Source organism: Myotis lucifugus, unplaced genomic scaffold (genome assembly GCF_000147115.1).
Source record: "Myotis lucifugus unplaced genomic scaffold, Myoluc2.0 scaffold_176, whole genome shotgun sequence".
Taxonomy (NCBI): Eukaryota; Metazoa; Chordata; class Mammalia; order Chiroptera; family Vespertilionidae; genus Myotis; species Myotis lucifugus.
In genome coordinates, this window is record NW_005871224.1 from 1,680,032 (window position 1) to 1,701,684 (window position 21,653).

Below are 21,653 nucleotides of genomic sequence, written 5' to 3' on the forward strand. Positions count from 1 at the left end.
TTAACAAAGCCTGATGGACCATGGAAGGCTGTGAATGCTGAGAGCTGCCACTCTGGGTTGCGTCCTGCCTCCTTCCTGGGACATGGTCCATCAGGCTTTGTTAACACTTACATGAGCTCCCACTCTTTATTATAAAGTGGAGTGTTCATAGCTGTACTTTAAATGAATTTTCTCACATAATTCTACAATTGTCCTAAGAGTTTGTCATTACTATTATTCCCACCTCTACTGAGGAAGAAACGGGGGCACGAAGAGGTCAAGTGATTTGCTCAAGGTCACCCAGCTATTAAGTAGCAGAGCCAGGCTCAGCTGATGTGGCTCAGTGGTTGAGCATTGGCCTATGAACCAGGAGGTTATGGTTCAATTCCTAGTCAGGGCACATTTCCCAGTTGCGGACTTGACCCCCAGTAGGGGGTGTGCAGGAGGCAGCCAATCAGTGATTCTCTCTCATCATTAATGTTTCTATCTCTCTCTCTCCTCTTCCTTTCTGAACCAATTTATACTAATAATAGAGGAATATACAAATTGGCCGGGATGCTGTCACATAACAACCAATCAGGACGGGGGTAGGGCCGTGGCAGAGAGCTCTCAGCACGCCTGCACCGGGAGTCCAAAGGGTGTGGAGAGGAAGGGAGAGCAGATAGGCAGTTAGGGGGATCAGGCCAGGTGGGGAGAGCAGATAGGCAGTTAGGGCGATCATGCAAGGAGGGGAGAGCAGATAGGCAGTTAGGGCGATCAGGTCAGGAAAGGAGAGCAGATAGGCAGTTAGGACGATCAGGCCAGGAGGGGGGAGCAGATAGGCAGTTAGGGGGATCAGGCCAGGAGGGGAGAGCAGATAGGCAAGGCAATCATGTAAGGAGGGGAGCACAGATAGGCAGTTAGGGCGATCAGGCCAGGAAGGGAGAGCAAATAGGTGGTTAGGGTGATCAGGCCAGGAGGGGAGAGAAGATAGGCAGTTAGGGGGATCAGGCCAGGAAGGGATAGCAGGTAGGCAGTTAGGGGGATCAGGCCAGGAGGGGAGAGCAGATAGGCAGTTAGGGCGATCAGGCCAGGAAGGGATAGCAGGTAGGCGGTTAGGGGGATCTGGCCGGCAGCAGAGAGCAGATAGGCAGTTAGGGGGATCAGGCCAGCAGGGGGAAGTAGTTAGGCAGTTAGGGCAATCAGGCCAGGAGGGGGAGAGCAGTTAGGGAGATCAGGCCAGCAGGGGAGAGCAGTTAGGGCCATCAGGCAGGCAGGCAGGCAGGCAGGCAGAAGAGCGGTTAGGAGCGGATTGCAAGAGGGATCCCGGATTAGAGTGGGTGCAGGCCGGGCTGAGGGACCCTTCCCCCACCTCCTGTGCATGAATTTCATGCACCAGGCCTCCAGTAAAAATATATTTTTAAAAAGTAGCAGAGCCAGGATTCAGCTCAGTTGGAGTGGCCTCAGAGCCACTCTGACTTGCTGCTCCTCACTGCTCCCTTCATTGTATATATTAGTGCTACTCATCACTGGACACCAGGGATATAAGAAACACAGCCCCAGTCTTCAGAGTCTAGAGGGTGAGGTGGGAAAAGGCAGCACCAAGGAGGGACTGTGGCTGGAGCCAGAGTGAGGGAGGCTACATAGGAAGTGATGAGTCGAGGGGCTGGAGGAACCAGATCTCGGGGGCCTTGGAGCCCAGCGAGGCCCTTGGCCCTGTTAGCAGATTTCTGACACCATGCTCTGCTGGCTTAGCGCAGACAGTCCTGATCCACAGGAGAGAATGGGAGAAACTCAACGGTGAGGCATATGGCAGAGGAAGGGTTGCCTGGGCTTTGGGATTCCTGCTACCTTGTAAGCCACTCTCTCTCCATCTAAAAAGCAACATGTGCCCGCCTTGCCAAAGTTGTGAGGACTCAGTGAGAGGCAGAAACACTGGAAGCCAGTGGCAGTTCCTGATGACAGGGGTTTGCTTCTTCTCGTTGCCCTTCACAGCTCACTTAGCTGCAAGTTCCTGGGGCTGTGCTGCCCACCTCCCTTGCCCCAGATGTGTTGCATAGTCCTAACTGATAACTGAAGCATGGACAGAACCTCTGGGAACATCTGGGCTTCCCTAGGGCCTTTGGTCAGCCTTTGTCTATCTGACAAGTTTATAAAAGCAAATCCAGGGCCCATGGATTTAGAGCCAGGGAGAAGGTTGATATTAAAATAGGGTTGGCCACCTGCTAGCACAGCCATCCACCTAAGAGAAGCTTCCCTTGTTGACTTCGAGAATCAATTTCTTTCTATTTTTAGTCTAAATACAATGTTGTATTAGGTTCAGGTGGACAATATAGTGAAGAATCAGTTTCTGAAGGGGAGATTCCACCACTCACCTCAGTCCAGTTCCTGTTGCAAGGTAGCTATTTGGAATCCTCCAGAAGCTTAGCTTCTCAGCCCGTTTCAGACATGAGAGCACAGCGGTGTGCTTTGAATTTGAACTTAAGGAAGTGTATGGTTTAGCAAGCAATTGAGGGCTTATGTGGTTTGTTTCAAGTTCTTTGCTTGTATCCAAAGAACATTCCATTTCATCTTTTGGATTCAAAGGCTTTTTTTTTTTTTCCTACTAACTAGACTTTTCTAACTCTAGGAGGCTGAGCCTTTCAGAAATCCTACCCTTTAGTTTCCTTAGGGACTTGTGAGAGAAGTTCAAACAACCAGACTAGTAAATCATTGCTAACTTGTAAACTATTCCTTCATACATTCATCAAAGAACCACCAGATTCCTGTGCCAAATGCTGGGGACCAGGGAAAATGTGGCTGCCTTCTGAACCTCCCATGAAATCGGGAGAGGTAAAGTTTATTAGCAAGTAAACGAATGACAAGTGTGTTGTCCCTCTGCAGGAAAGGGGGCTGGCACTACTTTAGATATATAGAGATGTATCGTAGGAGGAAGGCTCCTCCGCCAAGGTTGAGACCTGAGCTGAAACTGAAGAGCGAGAAGGAGGCAGCCATGCAAAGACTTAAAGGAGGCACTTTCCAGATGAAGGCAACAGTGAGTGCAAAGTTCCTGCTGGGGCAGAACACAGCGTGCTCAAGGAGCAGGGTAACTGGAGCAGAGTGAGTGAAGGGGCCAGGAGGGGGGGAAAGGGTCACGAGAGGAGGGGTGCTGGGACTCGCAGGCCATGGAGAGACACCTGGCAATAAAGTCATATTTTCCCTCATGCATTTTGCAAATTACACTATTTATTCTTTCATTTGACATCTTTATTAAGCATTTTCTAGGTGCTAGGCACTCTAAGATGTAAGACTAGACAGTGAACAAATAATATAAGAAAGATCAAAATAGCAAGAATGTCACTTGGTCATGACAGCTAAAAAGGGAAATTCATGTTGAAATGAGGGTCACAAGGACTACTGGGGTCTGATGAGAACATGAAAGCAGAACCTCAGACTCGGGCTGGACTTCCCCCTGTGCAGGGATATTTGAGAGAAAGCTCGTCAGTCAATCCCAACTCTAGCTGTGTGACCTCGAGCAAGTTACTTAACCTCTCTGTGCTTGAACTTCCTTGTGTGTCCTATCAGCTCTTGCTCAAAGTAGATGAGAGAGTGACTGTGAGGTGACAGAGCCCAGTGCCTAGCAGGCAGTAAGTACTTAGGAAATGTTGGCTGAACATTGGTGGAGCATTCCAACATCTTAGGTGGGGAAGAAATAGTCTTTATTGATCTAAATCTACCGAAGTTTAATGCTAAGGAAAAGAGGTTGGGAGAGAATTTTCTGGTGGATATCAAACTCTGAATGTAAGCCACTAGCCATCTTTATGTTAGTAATCTTGGAAACCATTATGAAATAAATTATTTGCATAAAGTTTTATTTGTCCCTGCATTCTATTTCCCCGTTCTCATGTAAAACCACAAACAATTTTTGTTTATCGCTACTGGCCTTGAGGAAATAGGATATTTTGCTTTACTCCTTGGATATGTATTATGCATTAAAAAAAAATACAGTAGCACCTCATAAAGTTTCAAAAGTAGAGCGAAAAATTTCCCATGATTTCATCACCCTAAACAATCAACACTTAGACATTTTTTTGTCTCCTCCCTCTCTTTGCAAACACATCTTAACATGCTTTCAGGGAGAGTGTGCCATGACCTTGCTTTTATCCTCACACCCCTTTCTCTTTCCTTTGTAGAGCAAGAAGTTTGTCATGTGGTAATACAACTTTAATAAGTCTACTTTCTTACTGGTGCATAAAAGTCTATCTGGTGGCTTCTGCCATAATTTACTTAGGCATTTTCCTGTTGGTAGACATTTTGGTTGCTTGCAGTATTACATTATTTTCAACTGAACTGTAATGAGCAGCTTCACAGTGTTTTCTTTCTTTTGGCTTATTTCTTTAGGATAAGTTCCCAGAAGTGGAATTTCTGGTTCAAAGGGTATGAATATTTTTGTGTGTGTGACTCTCTACATATTGCCAGATTGCTTTCCCAATGGGCTGTGCCCACTGTAAACGGCTTCAGCACTCTTAAAAATGACTGACTTTCACAGCCACGTCCACGGTCTTGGTGGGCTGCTAACCTGAGTGACTGTCGCCTAAACTCAGCAGCTTGCAAATGCAGCAAGGGAAGCGGGGGAAGGGCTCCAGCAGAGCCTTTGATCCAGGACCAGCCCCAGGGCTCAGTGTGTCACCTGCACTTTGTCACTGCATGTTTGTAGTGGCCCCATGATCTCAGGGGTGGTGGGTCCCCATTTCCAGAGCTTGAGCCTGGGCTTGGGGCATTCATGCTACTTGCCTGACCCCAGGTTGAGTCGAGGTTTGTCTGACTGAACCCATCCTCCTGCCCCACTCACTGAACTCATCCCAGGACTCTCCTTGCCAGAGTTTGCTCCCCATGCATTGAAGCAAACTGGAGGAGTTCTTTATATCTGAGTTTAATCAGCTGTCACCTTTCCCAAATTTAGTCTGCTCTTCCAGAGTCAGTCTTCCTGTCATTCTGTGGCAGCACCTCAAAGAATAATTCTTTTTTAGTATTATTTTTAAATTTGCATGTGTATTTAGCAAAGTAAAGTACTCAGTAAAAGCTTAAAGCTGGATCCCAAGCTTAAATCTATTAAAGACAAAGGCATGTGGTTGGAAGAACGTAGACTTTGGGAGTCTGATTGTTAATTGAGTCACCTTGAGGAGGCTGCCTAACATCTCTGGGCTGTAGTTTCCTATCTGTACAATGAGAAACAAGCAGGTCTTTAAAAGGCTAGAATGAGATGACAGTATAGTGCCCTCCTGTACCTGGCAGGCGGTGGGTAGCAGAGGGCATGGGTATTGTTTTAGGGGGTGGTGGGATGAATTTGATGTCTTCTCCTGGTGTCTTAACTTTTGTGAATTCACGGGAGTTGTGTTGCTTGTCAAGTGCCTGCCAGACCCAGTAGCCCCAATGGGACCTAGCTTTCCCCCAAGTGGAGCACCGGGCCTTCTGGGAACCTGCCCCCTCTCACGTTCGTGGGCGTGGCTTCTCATGCATTCTTCCTGCTCTTAGCAGTTGAGGCAGGAACCAGGAATAATATTGTGGGTTCTACTTTATATATGCTTCATATTTTTATTATTTTATTATTATTTTGTATTCCTGGAACTATCTTCCATCTGTTGCTTGAAGAGCAAAAGCAGATCTTTTACCAAAAAGGTCCACATTAGGGGCCAAGTTTCAAACCCCTTTTACACTGGAAGGCTCTGGTTTTCAGAGTGATGGATGTAAGCTGCACACATTTGTCTTTCCTCATCCCCGTCCAGGGTCCTCTTGATTTCTCTGCCTTCAGAGCCCCAAGAGGAATGGGTTGTTGGCAGTGAAATGAAGCATCCACATAACTCAGACCTGATCGCCATGGGCCTTTTTCTTTCTTTTTCCCTCATCTCAAGGCTGTGACTCCCTATTTTCTCAAACTGCCACATAGGTTAGGTGCCCACCCACATCTTGGGCTTTCTGCACTTGGGCTGCCGTGAGCATTGGAACGTCTTCTCCTCATGTGCTTGGTTAAGTGACACAAGTGTCACACATTCCTGAGTTCAACCCCAGCTCAGCCACTCAGCAGCTGCGTAAACTTAGATTTCTCTGCCCCTCCACAATGTTTCTTCCTGAATAAAATCTTTACATTGCAGGCAAGTACCCACATTGCCTGGCACACAATAGGAGCATTATGAATAAAAGCTATTTTGATTTTTTTTAAATGAAAGTATACCTCTTCTTACTGTTGCAGATGTCTTTATGAAGATTGTACTTTAAAAACTCAGATCACTACTAATGCCACCACCATCACCATCTATAATAATAAAAGCATAATATGCTAATTAGACTGGACGTCCTTCCGGACGACCTTCCGGATGAAGCGGGGCTGCGAGGAAAGCCCAGGTCCTGGGTGCCTGCCAGCGGCCGGAGGGAAGCCTGGGCCCCAGGTGGCTGCCAGCAGCTGGAGGAAAACCCGGGTCCCGGGTGCCAGAGGGAAGCCAGTGCCGGCAAAAGGGAGAAGGAAGGCCTACTCTTGCACAAATTTTGTGCATCGGGCTTCTAAGTTACAATATAAAAGCTTATTTTTCTCTAGGGCTCATGGTTGACAGTAGGTCCAGGAAGTAGGATTATTCTAGTTTTCTACATTAGATTAAGTGATTGGCCCAAGGTCTCCTGCTGGTTCCAGGCCAAGGCAGGATTAGTGTTAGGCCTGCCGTGGGGCATCTTTACTGCCTGGATTATCAGGAGTCCTGGTTTTGGGAGACACCTTGTCATATAAAGGGCAGCCTCTTCTCTCAGTAGGCCAAGCCTGTAGTCCTCAGAACTGTAAACAAGAGGACCCAAAAGTGGGCTGGAATTCATTTTCGTGTGGCTCACCAGTGGCGACAGTGGTTTGTCCCATGCCCGCCCCCGTGCCCAGCTGGCGAGTGACTGGAGTAAAGGATAGCTGCCCCTTTACAGAACACATGCTGGCTGCTTCCTGCCCATCCCCCAGCTTTATCTCAGAACCTTCTAGCAGCCCGGCGAGGTGGGGACTACCATCCCCATTTCACAGATGAGGACATTGAACTCACGGAGTTCAGAGGCCTTACCCAGTGTGGCACAGCTGGGAGTCCAACACAGATCTCATATGCCTGACTCCAGAGCTGTTTACCTGTGGCCATCAGCTAAAGTCAGGGACAGTGGTCTGGAGGAGATCTCTCCTGTGGGCTGCCCTTCTGCTTCCTGGCCTCCGGTTGGTGGGCAAGTCAGCCCCAACTTAAGACTCAAGGGGAGCAAGCAGGCCCTGGGTGAAGGCTGCTTTCTGCACAAACTTCTCTGGCTTTTGGGGCCTGGGCTTCTGCTGTTTTCCTGCTCTCTGGAAATGCCTAATGACCACACAGGATTCTTCCAGACGCCTCTTCCAGGGGCCAAGAATCCCAGCGCTAATGGAGCTGCCTCTGCCCCCAGAGAGCTGGCAGGGGAGGCTCAGGGCACTAACATCACTGAACACCTGCCAGGTGCCAGGTGTGCTGCCCCGTCAGTAACATACCCTGATGGAAGGCCAAGAGACCAAGGCTCCGAGGTGAAGGGGCTCATCCAGGGCGGGGCAGGGTTTTAATGGGGTCTCGCTGGCTCTGAGCCCCCCAAGCATCGCCTCTCTTCTGCCGCCCCTGCCCCTACATTCAGTCGGTGGGACCTTGAAATACTTTCACTCATGATTTGGATTTCCAAATTCCATGCTGGTTTAGTTGAAAGAGGCCTGGTTCTAGCCCTCCCTAGATGTGTGCCCAGGCAGATCATGTCACCTCCTTGGGTGTCATCAAGGTCACATGACATGAGGCTAAATGTCCTGGCAAATGACAGGTGCTCAGTTGAGGGAAAGTGGCCCACGCCTGAACCCCTGGATATGGATAACTGAAAGAGGCTGTGCCCTTTGCAGTTTTTTGGTTTTTGTCTTGCCCTGAAAGCACCAGAGCCATGATACTGGGAGTGGGGGAGAGGCAGACTTTGTTTTGTTTGTTTTTAATCAAATGTCAGTGTGAGTTCTCCATGTGAAGCATTTCACCAAAATGACTGCAATCTCACCTTTCTCTGTCTCTGCACTGTCCATTCAGGCCATCCGGGTGTTCTTCATGCTCCGTTCGCTGTCACTGCAACTGCGAGGGGAGCCGGAGACCCAGTTGCCACTGACTCGGGAGGAAGATCTGATTAAAACCGATGACGTCCTAGATCTCAGTGAGTTGGCCTCTGAGTCACAGCAGGGGGGACACTGTGGTGCTGACTCACGCGTCACTGGAAGGGTCGGTGTGTGACCTGCATTTTGTACTGGTGTTGATGTGTGACCTTGGTAATAGAGTGTGCATGTCCCATAAAACTTTTGAAGAAGGGGACCCAGATTCTAGGCACTTTGATTCTGGGCTTGCGGGTTCTGCTCTCTGGAGACCAGGCGGAGCTGTGCAGGTGGTTTAGTAAAAGATCTGTGCCAGGGCTTTGGGGATCCTCAAGCTCCAGGATCTCCGTCCTCCATGCAATCATAGCAGCATCAGTTTGATTGGTTTTGTCTATTAAGGGTTTTCTGTATGAATCCAACGATTAAAGGGTTCTGCTGCTTAAAAAAAAAAAAAGGGCTTTCAAAAATGCAAATCACAGCCTGACCGGGTGACTCAGTTGATTGTAGCATCAGCCCGTACACCAAAAGGTTACGGTTCAATTTCTGGTCAGGGCACATACCTGGTTTGCAGGTTCAATCCCCAGTTGGGGCGTGCATATGGGAGGCAACCAATCAATGTTTCTTTCTCTCTCTCCTACCCCCCACACCCCCAAACATATCCTTGGGTGAAGATTAAAAAACAAAAGGAAGCAAATCACCAGTATTTAGGTAGACAGGAATAAAAGCTTTGGAGGCCAGAAAACTGTGCTCAACCTGAATCCTTGGACTATTTATTTAATACACTGCAGCATGAGGCTGAGATTTAAAGGAGACAAAAGGTATAAAGCCTGATCATTTTACCATAACCCTCCTCATGTGTCTACATAGCTCTCTCTTTCCTCGATTTGCTAGGGAGCAGACAAGATGGTTTTCTGATTCTTAAAGGCATTGTAGTATATTAGGACTCTTTAATTATAATGGACAGAAAACCTAACATAGGCTTGCTTAAGGAAAAAGCAAGGGGAATTGGCTGATGTCACTAGAAAGTCCAGGATTAGCTGCCTTCGGGGATGGCTGGATCTAGGTGCTCAAGCAGTATCATCAGGAAGCTACTACCCTGCATCTCTCGGCTCTGCTTTCCTCTGTTCTGGATTCATCCTCAGGAGGGCTCTCACCAAGTGAGACCAGTGGCCATCAGCAGCTCCAAGATCTGTTGAAGCAGCTAAGCAGCCCTGACAGAAACAGAGCTACTCTTTCCCTTTTATAGAAGTCCAGGGCAGTGCTCTCATTGGCCCAGCGTGGGTCATATGACCATCCCTGAACCAGTCAATGGTCAGAGGAATTCAACTCAGTGATTGGCTAGGCTGGGTCATATGCCCGGAGCTGGAAGTGGAGCCTGTTCCTTTTGAGCCCCATCACTTGAGAGAGGAAGGAAAGAACCTTCATGGGAAACTTGTAAAGAAGAAATGGAACCTGAGCAAGCAGGAACAGCAAATGCCATTCTTTGTTGTGTAGTATGAGGAGAGGGGTCCTTGTTTTAAATCAGCTTTATGAAATATAATTTACAGCCAATAAAATTCACCAAGTTTAGTGTACAATTGAATTAGTTTTGACAAAACGATTCAATTGTGTGACCAGCGATCATGATATAGCCCACTGAGGGTTGGCTTTCAAGCCAAATACTCCTGCCCTTGAGCAAATGACTGAAACCCTTACAGTATCTGTTTTCTCGCCTGGAAAATGGAGATGACCTTCTTTATATTTGGGGCTGTTTTGACACTTGAGTGAAATGTAACTTGAGCCCTGGCTGGTGGACTCAGTGGTTAGAGTGTCAACCCTCACACTGAAGGGTCTTGGGTTCGATTCCCAGTCAAGGGCACATACCTGTATTGCTCTCTCACATCGATGTTTCTTTCTCCCCCTCACTTCCACTTTCTCTGAAAAGCAATGAAAAAAAATATCCTCTGATGAGGATTAAAAAAAAAAAAGAAGAAATGTGACTTGACCAAATGTGTCTAGCATATAACTATTCTCAGGAAATTGTTGTCAGAATCACTCGTGAATTAAATGAGGTGAAGCATACGAAGAGCAGAGTACGTGGTTATTATGCGTTTACCTGGCTGTCTAGCTTCTTTTTATGCCTCTTCATGTTCTTTTCTTTTTTTTTCTTGGAAGAACAAAGAAGCTATGTTCCCTCTGTGCTCTATGCCCATCTCCTTTGGCTTTTCGTTTTTGAGAAATGGCCATAGTGGGTTCTGTAAGGGTTTAAATTGATCAAGTTTTCTAGAGAACTACAAACCAGTCTTTTTCTGATTTGATTCAAAGAAAGAAAGGGAAACAGCTTGCTTTAAAGGGGGCTACTGTATTCTATTTGAAAATGGAATTAAATTTTATGCTGGGAACTCACATTTCCTCCCTCTCCCGCCAAGAATGGCCTGCTGAAATAAAGGTTAAAAGTATTTCACTTATCAATTTTAATTGATTATATTGCTAGTTGAGGTCACTTAACTGAGCCTTTTTGGGGAGTTGGCCATTAAGAAAGTAATGGCTGTCTATCTTTACCCAGTCAGGTTGCAAATTATGTCTTTGTTAAAGAGGATGCCATCCAGAAAATATTAGGAATTACGGATTTTGCAAGTACATGGCATAGAATAAGCTCTACACGTGTTGTTGACCTGTGTTGGTGTGTGTGTGTGTGTGTGTGTGTGTGTGTGTGTGTGTATGATTTTTTTTAAATGCTGGAATGGCCAGAGGAATTCAACTCAGTGATTGGCTAGGCTGGGGTCATATGCCCGGAGCTGGAAGTGGAGCCTATTCCTTTTGAGCCCCATCTCATCTTCCACTGGGGGAAATTAGCATGCTTTGCGTCTCACAAGATGTCCTCCGTTTGTACAAAATGAAGGAGGCATCATAATGTAGGCGGAAGCATTTGTATTTGGTAAATGATTGGAAGCTGGACACACTTCTTATGAGCTTAGTGTTTTGTTTCCCTAACAACAACAACAAAAAAGGAAGCTGAGTCAGGGAGAAAAGTTTAGGGTTGGTCAACTTTTATCTAAGGTGATATGGTCTGACACACTTAAAGAAATGCTTGCTCTGTACAGCAGGAAGAGGTGACAGAAGAGTGTATTTACTAAGCTTGTCACACTTTGATAAGAAACCACAGTTCATGAGTACTCAGGAGCCATCTCACATGCCTGCTGACCAGCAGCAGGCCTCTAGGCCAAGTACAGCAGGTGAGCTCTGGTGGGGTGACTTCTGACAAGGATCATCAAAGATGCATCAACCTGTTATCAGTCCTCCAGAAGGAAGCAAACTGTCCTTAAAGCCTGTCTTGTTTTCATTGTAGAGAGTGGTGGGGGCAGAGGTCACAAACTGGCTGCCAAGGAGGGAGGGAGGGAGGGAAAAAGGGAGAGAGGGAGGAAAATGGAAGGAAAGGAGAAAGAGAGAGAAGGAAGAAATCAGAATACAATCAGGTGCATGAAGCACAAGGCATGGCTACAACTATGTAAAAGTCAAGTGCCCATGTGGATAAGGCTGGGAAGGAAAGAAGAAAGAAAGGGGAAAGGGAAGAGAAAATAGACTAGATAAAGTAGATTAGATTTCTTTAGAGAGAACAACATGAATCTCCATAAGCCCAGTCTTCAGCTTTAACAGTTATTACCCTTTTGCACAGTACAGTCTCATTGTATCTGCCCCACCATTTCTCAAATTATAATATGCCCCCTGACAGTGTATAAAAGCTAATGGAAGACATCATATTATTGCATCTATAAATACTTCTAATAGATAGGGACTTTGGTTAATCTTAATTGAATTGGTTGCCATCATGGCAAATTGTGAGCTTCTCTAGCCTCTCTGCTCATCTGGATAGAGTCAGACCTGGGGCCTGTGCTCTCCTGTGTTCTGCCACCCTGGCCCCATTGACACTTGATTTTGCAGTCTCTGGCATAGTTGGAAGTAATCAGCTTTGTGATCTTGCTCGGGGTCTTCATGCTTGTGAGGCCCAGTGGCCTTGCCTTTAAGATGGTTCGAAAAGACTTTGCAAAGGCTGTTGAAGATCAAATGAGAACATGCACATACAGCACACAGCACTGTGCTTGGCACATAGTAGGTGCTCAGTGAACGAGAGCTGGCTGTCGTCCCTGTTGTAGCTGCTAAGTATCGAGATGTAACTCATACTGTGGGGCACCAAGGGGCGGGCCTTTTCCGCTTTAACAATGTTTTAGGAACGTATCCTGAAATATTCAAACCAGTACAACACCTGTATGATGGCAGTGTTTTGGGGGCAAGAAAGGCAGTTCTGGCTGCTTGGGCTGAGATGAAGAGAGCTGCACCCCCTGTCCAGGCAAGGCACACTGCACATTCACCAGTAGGCCTACTGACCAGCAGTCCTGGTAGTGCTCTGAGGACAAGCAGACTTCAAGGAGAAGCCAGGTTCCTGCCTGGATTGGCATTGGAGCCTTTCGAAGGAGTCTTGCCTGTTTCCAGATAACAGAGGCAATCATGGTAGAGGAAGTTCCCCCATTACCCAGACATCCTAGGGAGATACAGGCAACCAGGCATCCTCAGGAACCATCTGGTTTCCTTCCCAGCCTTATCCACATGGGCACTTGACTTTTACATGTTGTAGCCATGCTTTGTGCTGCATGCACCTGATTGTATTCTGATTTTTAAAGCCCATTTATGAAATCCATTCAGTGAAATCCATCCATTTGTTCAATTACATTGAGTGCCTGTTGTATGCCAGGCACAGTGCTGGGAGCTGGGATGTGATAGTGAGCTAAAGCCAGACTTGGTCTCTGCTCTTATGATACTTCTAGTTTGATGGGGGAGAGGGGAGCTGAGAGAGCAGTAGGTGTGAAGGAAGTAAATGCACGACCTTTCAGATGGCTCTGTGAGGTCATGAACAGGGTCCTGTGCTAGGGAGTAGCTAGGAGGAAAGACCTGGTAGGCTGATTAAGGAGGGCCTCCCCAGAGAGGTGCTGTATAGGAGGGACCAGAAGATTCTATGAGAAAATGCAAGAATGAGGCCCACCAGTTAGAGGTGATGGCGAGGTGAGGCTGGAAGATGGGACAAAGCTTGGTGTGTCCTAAGATCCTAAAGGAGGCTGTTGTGTCTGGCAGGTAAGGAGCAAGGGGAGGAAGACCTAAGATGAGCCAAATCTCAATTCTAGTGTAGAGGGAAGCCAACAGCCGTAGCCGGTTTGGTTCAGTGGATAGTGTTGGCCTGCGGACTGAAGGGTCCCAGGTTCAATTCCAATCAAGGGCACGTATCTCGGTTGCAGGCTCAATCCCCAGACCTGCCCTATCTGGTTTGGCTCAATAGATAGAGCGTCGGCCTTCGGACTGAAGGGTCCTGCGTTCGATTCTTGTCAAGGGCACATGCCCGGGTTGTGGGCTTGATCCCCAGTAGGGGGCATGCAGGAGGCAGCCAATCAGTGATTCTCTCTCATCATTGATGTTTCAATCTCTCTCTCCCTCTCCCTTCCTCTCACTGAAATCAATACAAATATATATTTTTTTAAATCCCCGGCCCTGGTTGGGGTACGTGAGGGAGGCAACCAATCGATGTCTCTCTTTCACACCAATGTTTCTCTCTCTGTCTCTCCCTGTCCCTTCCACTCTCTCTAAAACTCAGTGGAAAACAACAAACAAACAAAAATTAGAGGGAAGCCATCAGAGGGTTGCTGGAGGGACATGTGTCCTGCAAGTGCACTTCTAGAACTGTAACCGCCAGGTCAGGCAGTCCCAGCAGGGGCCTGTGAACCATGCCAGGGCTAGAGAGGCCCCAGAGCATAGGGTTATGAGCATGAACTTGGGAGCCAGACTGTGTCCAGGATGAAATCCCAGCTTTGCCCTTGCCACTTGCCAGTGTGTGACCTTTGACCAGTAACTTAATCTCTTGATGCTTCAGTTTTCTCATCTGTAAAATGGGAGTTGTTGGGAGGAATAAATGAGTTAATATTGGTGAAGTGCCTAGAACACTGCCTGGCACAACTGCAGGGAGGCCATTTAGGAGGCTGTGGCAGGTTCCCACGGGCTGATGACAGTGGAAAGGGGAATGGGGCCACAGTTTGGGGGCAGCATTTTGTGACTAATCCACCGTGGGGATGCTGGAGAGTTAGCTCGACTCTGGGTTCTGAGCTTGGGAGCAATTAGACAGCAAAGGGTGAGGGGATGGTGATTCCATAATCTGAGGCCCAGCCCTGGGGAAAGAGAATGTTCCAAACAGAAGATGAGGGGTGAGTTGGTGGCCAGGTGAGAGGTGCCAGAAGGCGGCTTGGCCACGATGTCTAGGGAGTGAGTTGGAAACCTCTTGTTCGCCTCAGAAGCTGTTTTCCACGTTATTTCATAGATTTCAGATTTACTGTGTTTAGTAACTTGTGTAATATTCCACTCATGTAACCATTCCAAAGCTGTTGGCACTTCCACTTCTGCTTTGTAACCAAGAGGGCTGTTCCTCAAGGCCTTGCAGCAGCTTGTTAGAATCCTAGGTCCAGCGGTCTGTGAGAAAGCCCAGCCCTCCAGGCTGATGTGCACAGATAAGCAGGTCTTTGTACTCTAGATCTGATTCCTCACCAGACTGGACACATTTGCCAGGGCTGCGGGCCTAGAGAATATCTAGCATAGTATGGAAGTGGTTCGGAGACCTTGGGACTTCACAGCCCAGGGAAATGCCCAAACAAAAATAAAACCCAACAAACCTCTGGGGATGGGATTGCCAACTTTTTATTTCACCAAGTAGTCATATTCAGAAAAAAAGCATTTATGCATTATCATTTCATAAAAGAAAGGACAGGACATCATTTCAGAATGAGGGAAAGTCTTTCCAAGAAACAGCAGTGGGACTAACTGTAGGCCCATGTACTGTGCTTTAATGGGTGTCTTAAAAAAATGTCAAGTGCAGATCAATGACAAAAGCGAAAGCCAATGTCTGTTTTTACTGATTCAGTTTCTTCTGGGGGAGGCGAGCACTGATCACAGCATCACACAGACCAAAGTCAGATGCCACTGTGCTAAGTTCTGTAGGATCAGGTAACGGGAATGACCTGCCCAGAGGTCAGAGAGACCCATCTAAGGGCTGGGTGTGGATGTGGGTGCGAGGAGGGAACTTTGCAAAAGCAAAGGCCCTGGGGCTAATGGGGAGGTCAGGAAGATGAGAAATAGCAGTGTGGCCAAAGGGCAGGCAGGAGATAAATAAAACTGGTGCAATAAGGCTAAGGAGATCAAGCATGTCAAACTCACGGCCCATGGGCTGCATGCTGCCCACAACGAATATTTTTGCGGCCCAGCCAATATAATGGTATGTAAGAAGCATTTCAATAAAAATTTTGTGACTTAATTTTTACAATATCCTATTATACATAATTACTAATAACGAACTACAGCGTTCGCTAATGACTGATTACTATAATCTTGTTGCATTCATTTCCCTTGTGCCTTATGCGCAGGCGCACCATTTCTTCCACTAATACTAGCAGCCAATTGCCACATAATTAGTCTTAGACTGACTTGTTTGGTGTGCGCAACAGGAAATATTTAACTTTCGGAGAACAAGGAAAATAGGTTTATTTGTGTTACGCTTATTAATTTGTGCAGTTACTCAGTGTCTGGTAAGTTAATGTTCAGGAAATAATATTAATTTTTATTAAAATGTTCTATTATTTTGTGTTAATGATGACTCATTTATTTCAGCCCTTTGTATTCAGCATGTCTCTATCCAAATAAACCTACGTTTCTATGAAAATTGAAGCTTTTGTTTTTTTGTGGCCCACATAAACTTAAACCTTGTTTATTTGGCCCATGTTAGCCTTTGAGTTTGACATGCTTATTGTAGATGTATCAAAGATTCGATTTTATCCTAAATACAGTGAGAGGAGTTTTTAACCGGTGACATGATCAGATTTGCACCTCAGAGAGCCCCTCGGGCCTCAGTGTGAAGAGAAGATTTATGGACCTGGTGGGAGCAAATAGTTACAGCAGAGAGCTCCCTTGGGATACCAAGCATGCAAGAACCATCTTATAGAAGTGTCCAAAAGGTGGTGCCCATGTGTTTCTCACATACCCGTAGCGAATTGTTCTTGGGTGCTGCTGTGTTCTGCTCTATGGCCTAGTGCAGGGACTGTATTTCAGGGAAGCCCATCCTGTTTGATCTAGCTTGTTCCCTGGAACCCAAGCCATCATGCCTTTGAAGCTAATTATTAACAATAGTAACACTATTTTAGTTGTGCTTGTCCCTTGGCAAGGCAGGCTGCTATGGACCTTCCATCTGCTCTCCTTCTGGCTGTTTCTAGCCCAGACCTGCCTCTTTAAGAAGAAGCTGAAGGTATGGTGGAACCTTGGGTCCCAGAAAAATACAGACTTAAGAGAGGACAGATCTGGCATCTGATCGTAGCTCTGCCTCTTCCGTGCTGTGTGACCTTGGACAAATTGATTAGCCTCTCTGAGCCTCGGTTCCCTCATTGACAAAATGAGAGCAGCAATGCCCATCTTTGCAGGATTATTGTAAGGCAGAACAATAAGCTGTGTATAGCGGTTGCAAACTACTGGCCCTCAGGCAGATAGGCCCACAGTTGTAGGCTGATGGAGCACTTTCCATTAAATTTTATATTAAATGTTGCCAACATTTTTAAATCAGGATATTTTATTGTACAAACATAGCTATCTATCACTTTGAAAATTGGACAGTCTGTCCATGGAGCCTCCACACCCACAGGCAGCAGTTGGCTGCCTCTCTTCCTGGGCATGCGCCCTTCTCACCGTCTCACTCTGTCTCCAGCCATGAGCCTCCACTTAACCCCAGACCTGAGGACCCAACTGCCTGCTCAGCACCTCACGTTTACCATGAACCCAGTGGAACTTGATCTTCCCCACAAACCTGCCTCCCACAGCCTTTCCATCTCCCAGTTGGTGGAACTCCATCCTGAGGCTCATACTTGACTCCCTTCTTTCTCTCAAACTGGACTTCGAGTTGGTCAGGATACCTATTTGGCTCTCCCTTCCAAATACTAGTATATCCAGGTTCTGACCATCTCTTCCAACCCCAGCCCTGAACACCTGGTTTTGCTACCAACATCACTTACCTGGTTTGTTAGAATCGCCTGTTAGCCAGTCACTGGCTTCTGCCTTGTCCCCTATAGTTAATTCTCGATACAGTGTCCAATGTTATCCTCTCAAAATATGTCAGATCATGTCCTGCTTGTACTCAAAGTAGCCTCCAGTCATTCCGACTAAAAGCGGAGACCTTTATGGTGACTTACAAGGCTTAGCGCCATCTGGCACCACCTGGCTTTTCTCTGCTTCCTCGCTGTTCTTCAGACACACCAGGCATGTTCCCACCTCAGAGCCTTTGCTCTGCTTGTGCCCACCTGCAAACTGCTTCTTCTGCAGAACAAGTGCAGCTGGGGACGCTTACTAGGCTTATAGAAGCCCCGTGTGGCAGCCATACTCCAAATTCTCCCTCCCCGTTTGAATTCTGGACCAAGTTCCTTTCTTTATTATTCTTTCGTTTGTTGACAAATATGACTGTGAATGTCATGAATGATTCTGCAGTATTCCCCCATTTCCCCAGTTCCTATCTCCCTTCATGCTTTGTCCCGGTGCCCTTGCAGGCCAGATCTCTTAGACCAAGTGGAAGTCCCTGGTTGTGTATCATCTGGCTGCCTAGAGATTTGTTTCCAGCAAGAGTGTTATGAAGCTCCCCAAGCCAGTTATGTGGTTTGAGTGTAAGTCCCTGAAAATGTGAGCTCATTGATTTTCTTTTCTTGTGGTCCTATCTGTCAGTTCTCTCTGTTGCCTTCTTTTGCTGATGTTCCAGTCATTGTCATGTGCCTCATCCTGGCGAAAATTAGAAAATAGCCTATAAATAATGCAGACTGTGAAAGACATGTCCAGAATGTGGAACATTCTAGAAGACAACTGACTGGAACTTTTTATAAGTGTGGATGTCATGGAAGATCAAAAATATAGGGAGGGCTGGGGTGCTGTCCTAGATGATTGAAATGAAAAGAGACACGACAGCTATCCACTTGGATTGGGTCTTGGATTGAGGGTTGTGTCTTTAAAGGACATTTTTTTGTAAAATTGGAGAAATTTTACATATAGCTGTGATTAGATAATAAAATTGAGGTAGGTCTTATACTTCTTGGTGTAATACTGATGTTGTGGTTCTGTGAGAGATGTCATTATTCCTAGGAAATGCGGACTGAAGTGTTTAGGGGTAAAATGTCATGCTGCCGACAGCTTTGGAATGATTCACATAATAAAAATGTGTGAGTGTGTGGGTATATTAGTAGTGAGAGAGGATGCAAATGCAGCTAACTATTAATTATGAATCTAGGTGAAGGGCATATATGTGTTTACTGTACTATTCTTTAAACTTTTCTGGAAGTTTGAAAGTTTTCAAAGTAAAAGCCAAAGGAGTAGCAAGAGGGAAATCTACATTCAAAAATCAACATTCTTGAAAATTGAACATTGAATTAATGAGGAATGTAATGTTTAAGAACTAGGGCCCTGGAATCAGAAAAACCTGGGTTTGAATCCCAGCTGTGTGACCTTGAGCAAACTAGTTAACCTCTCAGCTTTTTTTTCCTCATCTGTGAAGTGGGGGTGATTGTGCTCGCTTCAGGGTTATTCTGTAGATTAAAGGAGAGAATCCATCAAAAATGCTCAGTAGCATGGGGGAACATCTGTAATAGTGTGAACAACAACAACAAAAAGAAAGTTGCAAAGAAAATTTAGAATTGAAAAAAAAACACAGCTCAGCAGCGTCTTCCATGTGCAGAGCTTTCCTAGTAAAAACAGTCATCAGCATTCATCATCTGGGACTACACATCCGGCATTAAACTCTTTTCTTATTATACTCCTTTCCCGGTAGGAGTCTGACAAAGCCAAGCCTCCTCTTCTGTCCATGGAATGCATTGAAACGTGGAGGAGGTCACACAGGCTTGTTAACTAGATGGTCAGTTTCTTGGAAAGATGACTTTTAGGAAAGTGGGTGCTGGCTGACTGGAGAAGAACTGAAACCTCAGGGAAGGCATGATTCAGGCCCAGATGGTTCCTCGGGGGCAGTTTAGTTCAAGTGTTCAGGCATGGAGCCCCTAAGAAGTGGTTTGTGTAGTGCTGGCGCTGAAGTGGGCCAATGTTGTTAACATGAAACCCTTGAAGCCCACTCTCCAGGCAAGTGTAGTTTTGTGGCTCTTCGGCCTACACTTTCCTGCTGTGTTTTGTCTTTAAAAGTAATGCAGTCCTTGCGTTGGCTGGTGTCGCCCAGTGGATAGAGCATCAGCCCGCTCACTGAAGGGCTCGTGCAGGAGGCAACCCATCGATGTGTCTCTCTCACATTGATGTTTCTCACTCTCTTCCCCCTGCCTCCCATCTCCCCTTCCACTCCCTAAAATTAATGGAAAAAATATCCGTGGGTGAGGATTAACAACAACAAAAGTAATGCCGTCTACACTGGGTCTCCTCACATGTAGACATGTGGCAGAGCACCATGGTGGGCACCCCACCTGCCTGTCACCTGACCGGCCAACTTGGAACCACTCCTGAACCCGCTTTAATCCACATCCAGGAAGTCACCAGGCATTCCACCTCTGCAGCTCTGCCCCCACCCCACCCCAGGCTCCCCATAGCCAGTGTCTCCCTTGTGGGGTTCCCGCCCATGGCCTTGCCCCACTGGTCCATCTACCCTGCTGCCTGTGTCTAAAAGACACAGTTATCCTACCATCACTCCCCTGCTGTAAACTTTCAGACCTGCCACACTTAGCCTTGTCCCTCCTCTCCCGCCTTCCATCTCACTATATCTGAGCCCACCTGGCTGTGATGCCGCCTGCATGCTCTTGGACCCAGCCTGCCTGCCGCTTCTCGCCTGTAGCCCGTTGCCCAGGCTGTCCCCTTTGCCTGGCTTGCCCTCCCAGACCTCCTTCCCAACCTCCTCCCTCCTCACTGCAGAATTAATTAGGTAACCCCCCTCCTCCTCTTCTCTCCCCAAGCACCTCACACATGCACTGGCCACTTTGTTTTCTAGCCCTAGTGCCGGGCACAGGGCCTGGCACGTAGTACGCATTCGAAGAGGGCTCGTTGGATTGAACTGACTAAAGCTTTAGCAGTCACTTTACTCAAACACTTAAGGCATTTTCATTAACACAAAAATTATGTTTCTAAATGTTGAGTAATTTGGGGCAGTCGGATTTGTGTTGAAAGAATGATGTTTGCTCATCATTCTCATACATTTGAATGAGCAATTTCCTAATGCAGACTTTTCCCCACCAATGAAATATACCAAGACTCTTACACCCACCTTGGTGTTTTCTAAAAATATAGATTGTCTCATTTCAACATTGCACTATCCCAAATCATTTTACCTAAGGGCTAAAATACTCACCCCCCCCTCCCGTCCCCCCGCATCTCTTTGAGACTAGGACCTGAACTAGACTGATCAGAAAAAAAGCATGTCTGAATTAAACCACCAATTCTCTAAGGGAACGGAAAACATGGAATTAACAGCGTCGCCCCCCCCTCTCTGATTAGGCTCCTTCTCCGTGGGCTTGATGAATAATGTTGCTGGCCCCTTTTCAGAAATGAAGTAGAAATATGGAGAAATGAAATTTGTATCTTATAAAGTGACTGGAAATGTGATTATAATACAGCTGTCAGTTTTGTTCAAGTGGAAAATTTTTAAGTAAATCCAATTGCAACATTATTTGGTTCTTTTAAAGCAGGGTAATGTAGCTGTTTCCTGCGTATTGATTATTTGATTGGTACCTGTCTGTTGAACCTATTTTTTTTCTCAGTAGCGCTCATTGATGTGGTTTAATGTATATTCCTGTAATCTTTCCCTGTTTTATAAACTTACAATCATAATTGAGCTGCATTAGAGAGACATGTTCTGCTGAAATCACAAGGTCACCTAATGGCTGTGCCCTCTTGTTGGTTATGTATTGAAGCAGTCCTAGGACAGTTCTTCTGAAAAAGACAGAAGTCATTTTTTTTTCCTCTACAAAGCAGAATTTCTAGATTCCATTCTGAGTATTGGGGAAATGAGGCATTTGAGTAGTAGAGACTGGGTTTTGAGCTTTTTCCTTCTCAGCCTATAAAAATGATAGTTTCTGCTGAAGGTACTCTACAATTTAAGTATTTTTTTTTCCAAATCCCAGTCCTTTCCACACATTTGAAAATGGGACCGAAGTTTTGATTTCTCCCATAACAAGGGACCTGGTGGCTTAGATTTGCTCAAGGAGCAATATCTTCTGAGGCACATCACAGCCCTCGGGAGGTGGGTGGGTTCTGGATACAGGTGGCCAGGGAAGCAGATGGGGCTCCAGTGGGTGATGGAGTCCCGCCCTGGCACTCACAGGCTGTGTAGCCTTGGCATTCCCCCTACCTCACCCATCTCTGTCTGTACCGCAGGGGGCTGTCAGGAGGTAGAGGAGCTGCCTGGTGTGCTGAGCAGAGGGCCCAGCCAGCAAAGGCCAGCAGAGAAGCTCCTCAAACTTGAGTCTTCCTCCACTAATAAACAGGAATTCCGGCCTTCTCGTTGCTCAAGCCAAAGCCTTGGGGTGTACTATCGTCTTCTCTCATC

At 46.6% G+C, this 21,653-nt stretch overlaps 1 protein-coding gene across 13 annotated transcripts in view; it reads left to right on the plus strand.

The window, feature by feature from the left end:
• CLEC16A (C-type lectin domain containing 16A) overlaps positions 1 to 21,653 on the plus strand; it is a 222,268-nt gene that overhangs the window by 103,120 nt on the left and 97,495 nt on the right. For 10 of the 13 annotated variants that reach the window (XM_023760228.1, XM_023760226.1, XM_023760229.1 and 7 more), the window contains 2 exons: positions 4,339 to 4,374; positions 8,034 to 8,154. In XM_023760228.1, coding sequence (XP_023615996.1) covers positions 4,339 to 4,374; positions 8,034 to 8,154 — 157 coding nt within the window. The remainder of the gene's footprint in view (positions 1 to 4,338; positions 4,375 to 8,033; positions 8,155 to 21,653) is intronic. The other 3 variants (XM_006096342.3, XM_006096343.3, XM_006096341.3) reach the window with 1 other exon arrangement.